This window comes from Strigops habroptila, chromosome 17 (genome assembly GCF_004027225.2).
Source record: "Strigops habroptila isolate Jane chromosome 17, bStrHab1.2.pri, whole genome shotgun sequence".
Classification (NCBI taxonomy): Eukaryota; Metazoa; Chordata; class Aves; order Psittaciformes; family Psittacidae; genus Strigops; species Strigops habroptila.
The window spans coordinates 4,863,816-4,876,251 of record NC_044293.2 but is presented as its reverse complement, the minus strand read 5'-3'; the positions used below and the strand labels follow the sequence as shown (position 1 = coordinate 4,876,251).

General features: G+C 43.6%; 1 protein-coding gene across 2 annotated transcripts in view; it reads right to left on the bottom strand.

Moving 5' to 3' along the window:
- Positions 1–12,436, bottom strand: part of PKNOX2 (PBX/knotted 1 homeobox 2) — an 83,516-nt gene that overhangs the window by 10,669 nt on the left and 60,411 nt on the right. For both annotated transcript variants that reach the window (XM_030505257.1, XM_030505258.1), the window contains 3 exons: positions 10,065–10,204; positions 5,117–5,288; positions 1,794–1,982 (listed from right to left, as the gene is read on the bottom strand). In XM_030505257.1, the coding sequence (XP_030361117.1) occupies positions 1,794–1,982; positions 5,117–5,288; positions 10,065–10,204 (501 nt within the window). The remainder of the gene's footprint in view (positions 1–1,793; positions 1,983–5,116; positions 5,289–10,064; positions 10,205–12,436) is intronic.

Sequence of the window (12,436 nt, the reverse complement as noted above, 5' to 3'; positions counted from 1 at the left end):
ATTTAACAACTGCTTCCAAATCGTCATTTGAATTCCTCCAACTTTCAAGTCTTGCCCAGAAGGGAAGCATTCGGCAGCTGTGGGTTTGTAGGAATCAGAGGTGCTTGGTACCTCTCGATGGGCCTGCTTATTTTCCAAAGACTTGTGCTAATTTTCTGATAGGATCCCCACCTCTTTGTGAGGCACTAAATCCTCATTACTTTTCCTGACCGATGCATTCTAATTAGATCAACACTTTAAAAATTAGAAAGAAAAAAGATGGAAGGGGGGGGGGGGGAATCACAATAGCCACAGGACGGCTTTTCCATCTCATTAACTCCCTCACTTATTATTTCCGTGAAAATTACTGATAAAAACCGTGCATCTCCATTTGCTGGGACCAGGAGCTTCGTCGGCTCCTATCTAACATCTCTCTCATCACCCGGGATGCGAGCCGTTGCCATGGCAATGCACAATAATAGAAACTAATAAATTACAAGCGAGATGCTCGTTGAGCAATTATTGTTCTCTTTTATGCAAGTGTCTTGCTAATTTTGATCATAAGGAATGCTCCCATAAAGCGGCAAAAGGATAATAAGTCCATTTCTAGGGATTATTAGAAAATAGAGAGAGGATGGGGGGGGGGGGCGGGCGCAGATCAATGATTAAGTGGTTTGGTGCTTTCAGGAAACCCAAATAAGAAATAAAACTTTTTGGAGGGTTTCTCCTTTCCCGTTCTGGGCTGCAAACGTCATATTGGAAGCTTCAAACTGCAGTACTTGGAGCCCTGCTGTTAAAAATGACCTTTTTTTTCATTTCCACCACCCTAAAAATGCCCAGAAAAGCCTTAAAAAGCCAGCATCACCACCTCCTTTTTCGGGAGAAGCTCAAGAGCTGCCTGGGTTATTTTACATCGCTGGAGTTATCTCTGGTGGGATTGTGCAACCCCAAATTTCATTCCCTCCTCCAAAAAATTGAGGGTCTGAGAGAGAGAAATCCGCAAGGGATACACAATTTTGCATCAGGGAAGTTTTTTGGGATGCAATGAGCCAACATTTATTTCCTGCACTGCGAATGCACATGAAAAGCCCAACCTAGGAGCAATGTTGTTTTTTTCTAAATATTGAGTAACAATTCCTTATTTTGACCTAAAAGGCATCAAGGTGCATCTTGATTTGGACATTTCAGCTGATATTTCTGCAGTTCTTAGGCATCTGCTTGTACTCTCCCACTGTGCTTGAGGCACCAAATGTTTCCTTCTCCCAGCTAAAACCCAAATTATGCAAAAAAACCAGTCAAGGTGGGAAAGTCGATCATGCTGTGGGAAAACTGCAACACGTGCCGGGGCAAAATAAGGAGCAGCAAAGCCAAAAAAGACCCAAAAATATGTAGAGGTGCCTTGAAAAGAAGACAAAGATGAGGAAAGGGAAAGTAGTAGGGAAAATCACGGTGTTTCTGTCCCTCCTGCCAACAAATTGTAATTTTTCATGAAAAATGCAAATTTATGGTCCATTTTCCTGGTGCTTGCATGGCTTCTGCAATTCCTCCCTCCACACACATTTCATTGCTGCAACATAAGTTGTCCTCATCTCTCTCTTTTGCAATGACACAAAGATCTCCACAGCATCATTTATTGTATGATATGAGCAAGACATGGGGCTTTCTTCCATTGTTTCCCTCAGTTTGGGGATGGGTTGTAATTAATTTCCAGGAGGCTACAAGAGTTGTAGAGCAACCCTCAAACCTCATTGACCCAACTCACCCATTGGCCAACGTGCGGTGATGATGATTACAGGTGATATTTAAGGAGTTACCTGGGGGTGGAGGCTGAGGGAGGAGGGGTTGGGGGAGTAGGGCCCCCCCAGGTCGTTCCTGAGTAGGTTGTCACTGTGCATCTTGGTTTTGAGGCAGGTGATGTAGCGGTTGCAAAAGTCCTTGCACAACTCGTTGACCTTCTCCAGCTCCAGGAGGTGGATGCGCAGGACCTGAATGGCCTTCACCATCTACACAAGGACACACAATGGCAAAGTTGAAATTGTTTTTTACCTTGATGAATAGGGAAAAAAACCCCAACCAAATCAATATTCTCACCCAAAATCTAAGCTGGAACCGATCCCATGGTAGAATTAAACATTTTATTTTTAAACACACAGAAAAAAAAAAGCCAAAAAATCAATATTCATGCCAAAAACCCATGCCAGAGCCCACCCCTCATCACCTCTGCATTCCTTTTTCTCTTCCCATCAATTCTACCTCTGAAATCCCTAGAGGCAAAAATTCACAAAATATATCATTGCCTTCATGGGAATTGCTCCCTGCACCCAAAAAAGTCCGATATCCAGGGATGTTGAAAAGCATTCGGTTATTCTCTGGAGGCCACTTCTTCTAACAAGATTACGGGGCTGCTACTCCACTGTAAGCTGTTGCTGGTGCAAAGCCTGGGCCTCATTAAAACGTACCCCATAAACGTTAAAAAATTTACACATAAAACATTCCTCTCGCCGAGCTGAAACCTTAAGTTTTACAGCCGCTGTTTGAAATCTTGCATAATATATAAAATTTCAGCTATTCACTCCGGGGCAATAAATGCGGTTTTATGGAACAAAGCGTCTTTGCATTTCAAAGGGTGTTTTTAACTTGCAAATTTTAGTGGTCATCTTTACAAACTGCGAGTCGCCACGGGTGGGAAACATCCCGAAGAATCCAGTGCCAAACTTGGGTGGTGGCTCCATGACAGAAAAAGTGAAATTTTAGTTAGGGAATATCAGGGATGATGGGTTGTAGCTGGAAAAATCCTCTTTTTTGGGGCCTTTTTCTTGCTTTTTTTATCTCCTCCACAGTTGGTGCCGGCAAAGCACAAGGTGGAAGCGTCACGGCCCAAGTCTCCACATCCTCCCAGGGCTCAATGGCCATGAAAGTCAATATTCAAGGGCAAAGGCAAGAAGACCTGACACATATATGTATAAAAAATAAATCTCTCAATTATCTCAGCTCATTTGCTTAGGGTCTCATTTTATGTCCCTGCTCCACTGCGTCGTATATCTGTCCGGATAAAGAGTTACAGTCCGACGGCGTACGTGCGCGGGGTTGTAAAAAATACAGATGCTGAATTAATTGACTGTGTGGCACTCGGCAGCTGATTGAGTTGATAATGGTGAGATCTGACCTTTTTCTAATTTCTAATTATGTGCATCTCGGCAGTGAGGAATACATGACTCTTATTCTAATGATAGCTTAATGCCGCTGGCCTTTTCATCCCTGCTTTGCCATTGCCGATTTCCAGGGAATCGATGGCATAAAAAAAAAACACCCCCAAAATAACCAAAAAGCTGCAAAAACAATGCAAATAGGGAAAAAGTGTCAGCTCAGGGACAGATTGAAATGTCGAGTCTTGAGTACTTCACCCAAAATTCCCTCCAGTTGACGCTTCACACCAATAGGAAAGGTCCTTCTTCAGCATCACATTAACCATCTCCTCTGTCTTGATGGAGGCCAACCACACCAAGTGATCTGGATGGCTTCTGGAGAAGTTCCGGGCATTGGATAGAATATATACACACAAACATGTCCTAGAAATAGGGAAAATACATGAATATGAATATATCCAGTGCTGCATGGTCACACATGGGATCAGTGCAACTGCCAACGGCCAAATTTCACCTCAGCAGCAAGAGTTGCTCCAAAACATGCCAAAAAAACATAACTGGTGGGGGGTCTTTTTCAGAAACCACCAAGAAAGAACTCAGTGAAAATAACCTCTGTGGATACATCTCCTGCACTGACCATATGCTGGAGATGTTATGTGTAGTAACAGATTTTTCTCACCAAAATATTTAGATTTGGGTTTTTTTCTGCTGCAGCTGGCTCCATCTCTCTCCTCTTCCTAGATCATTCCACCCATTTTGTTGTAATTTAAAGGGGCTTTTCTGTGCACCTTAACATTTGATGCATGTTCAGTGCCGAAAGTGAAATAACTCAAAAATTCTCTTTTTTTGGTTGCTTGTCCAAGAGCAATTTCTGTTCTTGGCTGTAAGACATTGCAAAATTGGTTTAGTAATGTGCGAACTGGGCTTTGCATGGTCTGGAATTTTTTTGGAGGGCTTTCCACAGGCTGCTAAACCACTCTTGATTTAGGGATGTCACAAAACTCTCTTCTACAACTGAAATCAGGCACAAAACATGAGGGATTTAAATCCATCTTGAAGCTGTCTCTTGCTCTTTTTAGCAAAGACGTACGTAGGTTTTGCACTTGGATGAGTATTGCTCATTCTTCCCCACTTCGTGACAGGTCGTTGGACAACATCACACCCTTGATATCTGTAATATGTAGAAGGAACTGTGTGGGAATTGCCAGATTTTGCTCCTTTTCTGGGATGGAAATCCCTCTGACACATGGCCCAGGGGACACATCAACCCCCAGGGAAGGTGTTCTGCTCTTTGTATCATCAGAGCTGGTCACCTCTTTTGACCTTAAAACTGTGCTTGCTGGGTACACTGACATGGTGCCATGCACCTGCCTACCCTGGACACCATGTAAGGAGGCTTCTTGGACAAAATGATGGCATTTGGGGATGTTTCCTGAGGTCCATGCATGAGAAAAGCTCCATTCCAAGCAGAGTCTTCTGAAGCACTTTCCAGCAGCAGCGGGTACAGCATGAAATTTTTGTTGTTATGACAGAGAAGCCACCAAAACCAGTCCAAAGTGTCCCAAACCATTCATGTGCATCACAGTTTTTGGATAAAGCTCTTATTTTGCTTTGTTTCTAGGACAAGAGCTGCCCATCACACTTGAAACAAGATGGTCCCAGACAAGAACACAATGCAGAGATTGCAGATTCTGAGACACAAAGCAGCCATCAATCTTGGCTGTTTCCAAGAAACACATTGACCACATGGTATTTGTGTGGGAAAACTAGCCACAGGGCAGGAGTTTGTTCTCACAGGAGATCTTACACAAAAGTTTTCAGAGGAGATCCTGGAGAAGGTCTCACATGGTCTACAGAGAACATTACAAGATCACCAACACTGAAAACGGTGCCCAGAGACACTGCCCAAGGTGGTAGATCTTCATCATTTCCTCACCCCTACCTTCTCCCTGACCCCCAAAAACCAACTGCCAAGCCCCAGCTGCGTCTACCAGGTTGTCCAGCTCAGGATCATCACTGAAGAAGGGCTTGTGCTCCTGCTCCTGCTGGTGGACGAAGTTCTCGATGTCGACGTCGAAGCTGGCCGAGGTGATGCACTCAGAGCCCTGCGTCGCCTGCTCACACTTCTCAAAGAGCAGAGTCAGCAGCGGGAACAGTGGATGCCTGCAGAGGACAAAGGAGAACCCCATAATGTGAATTGGTTTAGGTCCCATGTCCATTTTTACCCCACACCACCTATCCATTCCCTCCTGCAAGAGCCTGGTGGTGCAAACCGCATTCCCAAGCCAATGCAGGAATTTCTCCCTCTAGACCTTTTCCAACAACAACAAAAAGCCTAAAAATTGCAAAATTCACCATCTTCCCCACCAGACAATGCCTTCTCCTACATCTTGTTTTCCTTCATTGCACCAAAGCTAGCATTTTCAAAATGTTTAGCTATGGGCAAAATGGTTCAGCTTTGGGATGGTTGTCTTGGAGCCATCTGCTGTCCCGGTGGCTTTGAATTTTGGGAATCAACATCAGCACTTGCTCACTGATAGTAATATTTTACCCCAAAATTGTTGGAGATGCTGGTTGGGGATGAGCTGGTATTTCTACATGCCCACAGCATCCTATGGACTGATCCTGCTATGGGTTGTTCCTCCACCAAGAGGTCTCGTATCTCTGTCAAGAACATCTATGTCTCTTCACAAAGATGGGCCAAATCCCACTTCTGTCTTACCACGAGATGACTGTTAGAAAACAAAGGTTTGCAATTCTCCTTGCAAATCCACAATTTGCTCTAATTATTAGAAAACCAGCTTACAATCCTTGAAAATCCACCATTTGCTCTAATGATGATGCTAAAAAGATGCAGAATCACATCCTGACCAGCAGGTCGAAGGAGGTGATTCTACCCCTCTGCTCTGGTGAGACCCCACTTGGAGCACTGTGTGAACTTCTGGTGTCCTCAATATAAGAAGGACGTGGAGCTGTTGGACCAAGTCCAGAGGAGGCCACAAGGATGCTCGGGGGCTGGAGCACCTCCCGTATGGAGACAGGCTGAGAAAGTTGGAGCTGTTCAGCCTGGAGAAGAGAAGCTGCGTGGAGACCTCAGAGCAGCTTCCAGTGTCTGAAAGGGGCTACAAGGATGCTGGAGAGGGACTCTGCATCAGGGACTGTAGCAACAGGACAAGGGGTGATGGGTTTAAACTGAAACAGGGGAATTTCAGGTTAGATCTAAGGCAGAAGTTCTTTATTGTGAGGGTGCTGAGGCGCTGGCACAGGGTGCCCAGAGAAGCTGTGGCTGCCCCATCCCTGGCAGTGTTCAAGGCCAGGTTGGACACAGGGGCTTGGAGCAACCTGCTCTAGTGGAAGGTGTCCCTGCCCGTGGCAGGGGTTGGAACTGGATGAGATTTAAAGTCCCTTCCAACACAAACCATGCCATGATTGCATGATTCTATAAAATGCAAATAAACATACAACACCAAGGCACATGGAAGAAAAGGGGATGAAGACCATGAGTTAGTGCAACCCTGAATAAGCCTCTCCAGCTGTGCAAAACTAAAATAAAATATAAAAAAATAAAATAAAATAAAAGAATAAAATAAAATAAAATAAAAAAAATAAAATAAAATAAATAAAATAGTATTTATGGAGTATTTCAGGGGAGAAATGCAAAATGCTTCTCCAGGGATGTTCTTCCCCAGAACATCCCAAAGATGCTCCAAAAGATGATTCCGAATCACTTTCCACTGGTCTTTTCTGAGCCTGAGTCAGGCGAAGGAGTTAAACCCCTTGGCTAAGTCTTCATTTGCAGCCACTAATACCGCAGCATATTATAGTTTAATCTGTCCTGATCCTGGTTTAATGCCAGATTCGCTGAGGCTGGAGCAGAGAATGGGAGGGGGGGAAATAATTTCATACTTTGGGCAGCCCCGCCAGGGCTCAGCCAAGGGATATGAAAGGCAAATTCCAGGCAGCGGGAGGAATTATTGGGACTTAGGAACCGGCAGCTCAGTGGCAGGTGCCCACTGCCATTTCCAGAGCCAATTAGGAGCAAAGGCTTGGAATTACCCCAAGGATGGGGTTTTAATGGGGGAGTGACTGTAGCTCCAGAGCAATTTGTAGCCCCTTTGCTTTGAGGGGTTGCATTGATCAAGGGGGGATAAAGACTGTTGCTGGCATCACCTTTCATGCTTCAGTATTGGGGCAGTGCTGCTATGGACTGCCAGGAATGTCTTGGAATGCTGGCAGGGAGGAGGAGGAGGCATGTGGCTGAGGGGAAGATGGTTTGGTTTTCAGTAGGAAATAAAATGAAAAGGAAAGAAAAAGAAATAGAAGAAAAGAAGAGAAAGGAGGGAAGGGAAAGGAAGAGAAATTATGAGAAGGGAAGGGAAGGGAAGGGAAGGGAAGGGAAGGGAAGGGAAGGGAAGGGAAGGGAAGGGAAGGGAAGGGAAGGGAAGGGAAGGGAAGGGAAGGGAAGGGAAGGGAAGGGAAGGGAAGGGAAGGGAAGGGAAGGGAAGGGAAGGGAAGGGAAGGGAAGGGAAGGGCCATCATGGAGCTTTGCAGGCAGAGGTCATGGCATGGAAATGAAGAGTTGGAGCCCATCCTTTCTGTGAAATTTGTGAGGAAAAATAGTCGGATATCCAGGAGGATTTCCCCACCGTGGGTGTTCCGGAGGTGGAAAATCACCCCTATGGCACAGTTTTGGGGTGGAAAAATCTGCTTTTGCTGAAAGAAAATCTGCTTTTCCTTTTTGCTTTTTGCTTTCTGGGGGTTGGACTAGATGACCTTTGCAGGTCCCTTCCAACCCAAACTATTCTGTGACTCTATGAAGACGGTTTTGCAAAAAAAACCTCCTCAGTTTTTTTTGGTTGTTTTTTTTTTTTATTGTTTTCCCATGGAATCCTCCAAATAAAAGGGCTGAACCAGCCCTGACATTTTCCTGCAGGAGACAGGTCGTTTGCAGCCACTAATAAAAAGGATTCGACATGGGCTAATAAAGAGAAATGAATTCCTCTAATGGCCTCATTTCCCACCTTCAGCAGGGCTCTGCCCCCAAGCTGGTGGCACCGTGGGCACATCACAACAGGCTTTATTTTTCTGCAGCCTCGATACATCCATTCCCCCCTCCAAAAAAACACATAGAAAATAAACTTAATGAAAAGAAATTCAGCCCTTTCCAAGTTTTCAAACTTGGAAAAATCCAGTTTGCAGTGCTGGGGTGGTTTAAGCATCAGTTCCCACAGAAGCAGCCTCTTGACTGGCCCAAAATCCATTGGGAAGTGCCAGCTTGTTGCATACAGTCAAGAAAATACTTTAGCTGGGGAAAAATTGCAGCAGAGAAGTGATGCTGCTGGACCAGTCCCTGCAAAGATGCTCCTGCATCAAGAAGGGAGGGGGAGGCTTGATTTTTTTCCCTTTTTCCTCTTTTTTTATGGGTAATAAACCTCCCACTAGAGCATAAAACCCGGTGGGGTGACTGGTCCCAGCTCTTTTTATATTTCCCATCGCATTTTCCTGGCGATTTCCCTCCAGGTTGATCGACCGATGCCTTCTGCCTTGGTGCAATTTTTGAAAATTAACAAAAATTATCATTTTGGGTGCAGGATATGGCTTTGGGAGAGCTGAAACAAAATTCCTGCCTGCTTTTGATACTTAATTCCATATCCACAATCCTCATTAACCGCTGTATAGGTGAATATTCCGATTTTGCATGCAGCAATAAAGGGCTCGCTGGGTTTTTTAGAGATAAAAGTATATCTGGGAGGTAGTTTTGGTTGGTAGTCAAAGATTAACATCCAGGTTTGGGCAACCAAGTCCACATGTGGGACCAGCCAACACTTTTTTCCCCTACTTTTTTGGGTGGGAAATAGGTCCAAAGTATTCCCAGCATTTTTTTGACCTTCCAGTTGAGGCTGGGAAAACTCCAAAGGGGTTTTTTTGGTTTCATCATCCCATGAACACTGCAAAAATCCTTGCAGACATGCAGAGAAAAGGTGTTTTTCCCTGAATGACCTCTTTTGCCTGGAGAAAATTATTTGTATCATTGGAAAAACATCTTAAAACCTGCTGCCAATAATCCCTTGTGTTTTCCTGGGGAACCAGTGGGTTTACTCCCACCTTTCCAGACCTTTCAGACTCATGATATCTGAATATTTGGAGGTTTTTCATTCACAAGCACCCGTGGCCCTGGCCATTAATGGGGGGTTAATCCTTAACCTTAAATCTTAATCCTAATTACAGTATACATTACATTACTGTATACATTGTAATACTGTAAATAATTACCTATCACTTCTATAATTACATATTACTTATATAATTATACTATTTACATAATTACGATGTTACTTATTGCAATTATATGGTAACATTATATTACAATATTATATATTAATATCTCCAAAGGGACAAAAAAAGGGACCAGAGGGGTTCATACATCCCATGCCCATTGCTGCCTGCACCCCTATGGATGCCTGAGATGCCTATTTCAGGTTAATAAGTGACTCTACCACTTCTGGGAGCTTTTTCAGCCCAAAATCGCATGGTTTTGCTAGAAAAAAATGGGCTAATGTGAGTTTTTGGGAGGTGGGGGGAATATTTTGGGTGGGAGATGCAAAACATGACAGGACATTGGGGGGAGATGCTGCAAAATGAGGTCCATGAGGAAGCTCCACCACCAAGTGTTAATATCAATAGTTATTACTGCTAAAATGAAGCTAATTGCAAATCTCCCCATTCCTGTCTGCTAATTAGTGCATTAGAATATTAGTGGATTAATAATGCATTAGAATAATGAATGCATCACCGAATCGATGCATTAACTGATGCATTAATTGCTGCACTACCGAATCAATACCTTCATATTGCATTACGACAACGGGTGCATTAATGAAATAAGGCATTAATTAAGGCCTTAATTAACGAATGCACACTGATAGTAGCTTGCATCACCTGTAGACTGCTCGCTTGTCGGCCTCCAGCTGCGCCTGGGGGTCGCCGGCTGTGGCAGGTACTGTCGCGTTGGGGGCTGCCGCTGGCGTGGCGAGATGCACGGGCTGAGCCTTGGTGGGCTGCTGGGCTGTGGCTGTCATCTGGGAGGGGAGAAAGAAAAGGAGGGGATAAAAAGGGAGAAAATCAAGCAAATCCGGGGTTTGTTGTGCTTTGCAACTGCGTTTTGCAGCCTTCTGTGGCGCGTTTGTGAAGTATAGGGAGAGGTAGCGCTGCGATGGGGCTCTGAGCAGGATGTATTTGCATTCCATCTAAGGCTGCTTTAGGTTTTCCTGCTTTTCCCCCACTTTTTTACTTTGGGAAAACACAGGGAAAAGAAAAAAAAACCATCTTTATTGCAGCAGCAAAGCAGAGGCAGGGGGTAATTTATTAAGAGATGCTTTGCAGACGTCCCAGATTAAATCAGCTGCAAGGCTGCTGCTTGCCAAGAGTTTTTTCAAAGCAGGTATTATTGTCTAGACGCAAAATTACGTGAGTCTCTTCCAACTCAGAATGAGTCATTTTTGCGCTGGGAGAAGCCAGCCAAAACCAAAATACGACTTTTTTTTCCTCCCTGTGCCCAAATCTTGGTCTTTACTCCAATGCTGCCCCAGATCACTGATGCAATGGGAACTGCAGTCTGCCCGGGCTGGAAATCTCCAGCCAAAATTACATCTGCTCTGTGATAAATCATTTTTCTAACTAATATTTTGGTTTTTTGAGAAATTGCAAGTATTTTGGTTAAATACCTGCATTTAAGATGTGAGCTGTGTGCATGCGAGTAGTGGATGTGCAAATCACTGCACTTCCCTCCAGCAATCCCCCCAAAACTCCCACCTGCACGTCTACAGGATTGCACATATTTAGAGACAATTTCCACTTGAAATTAACAATTGCATTAAAAAAAGCTGAATTATTTGCTGCTGGACTGCAGATGGGTCTGATGAACACTGTGTGATGCATCGCTTCACACTGCTAAGATTTGGTTAATAAAAAAAATCAGGGAGAAATTTAATCAATTTGGGTTCACATGCTGCAGCACCACCCCCCCCCCCCCCCAGTGGGTTTAGCTTAAAATCTCAGTGAAAAATTAATGGAAAGTGGGTGTTTCACCACCTTTTGGTGTCAAAATGCTGTAAAGATTTTAGCATTTGCCTGTTTTCACTGGTAAATCTGAGCTGGGCAGCAAAAGGAAGCCTCTGCTTCTTGCTAAATATTGTATATATAATGTATATCTTTGGCTAATAGATGATAGAATCATAGAATAGTTAGGGTTGGAAAGGACCTTAAGATCATCTACTTCCAACCCCTTGATATTCATTTTTGTGTTTAGTTATGTATAAATAATAGAGATGATTTATTTATTTGGCTGGTATACACCTAGACTAATTTCTGTGATTATTTATATGTAAATAAAATGGGGGGTTTATATATACACACATATATTTACATATATGTACATATTGCATATGTACATTATTGTATATATGTATATACTACGTATATGTACATATATATTATATATTGCATATTATATATGTTATATGACAAATATTATACACATCTATATAAATATGTGTATATATGTGCATGCCCAGAGTCTTCTCCAGCCAAATCCACCGTGCTACTCAGCTTCTTGCCATGATAAAAGCAGACTTCTCCCTCCCTTACAAGCTGTGTAAACCCAAGCTGGGCCAGCACCTCGACACCTTTTGCTTTCAAAATGTTTGACTTTAATATCTCCTGCCTGACCTTTCACTGCCGATAACGGCGCTTTTGGGTTTTAATCTCCTTTATTGTTCATAACTGCAAAGTTTGGCTCCTGCACCTGCAAATTCACCCTGCACTATTTAATTCCTAACTCTCCCAACCCAGAAGAAGGTTTGATTTCCATCCCTACTCCCTTCTCCAGTGAAAATTTGTGGTTCACTTCCCATTCCTACCCCAGCACTTTGGATTTCTTCTTTTTTCCACCCATTTTCTAACTAAACCAAAATGCAAGCGGATTTTGGGATGCTCCAGCCGTGCCATTGAATATTTCCCTATCCTCTTTCTCTTTTTTTCCCCTTTTTCTCTCTATTATTTCCCTTAAAAATAACATTTTGGGGGGGAGAAATGGCTTTTCCCCCCTCTTTTTTTCCTCTTTTATTCTTTTTCCCCTTGACACACTCAGGATGCCAAAGCTCTTTTTGCATCCTGCCCCCAAATCCTGCCAAGTTGACTGTTTCCAGCCAAGTCTGCAACTAATTGGGCTATTACCCAAAAAAAAAAGCCTCCTCTGCGGCTGTTTCAAAGCCATTACCTCACCTTGGGCTAAAGAAAATAATAAAAAAATA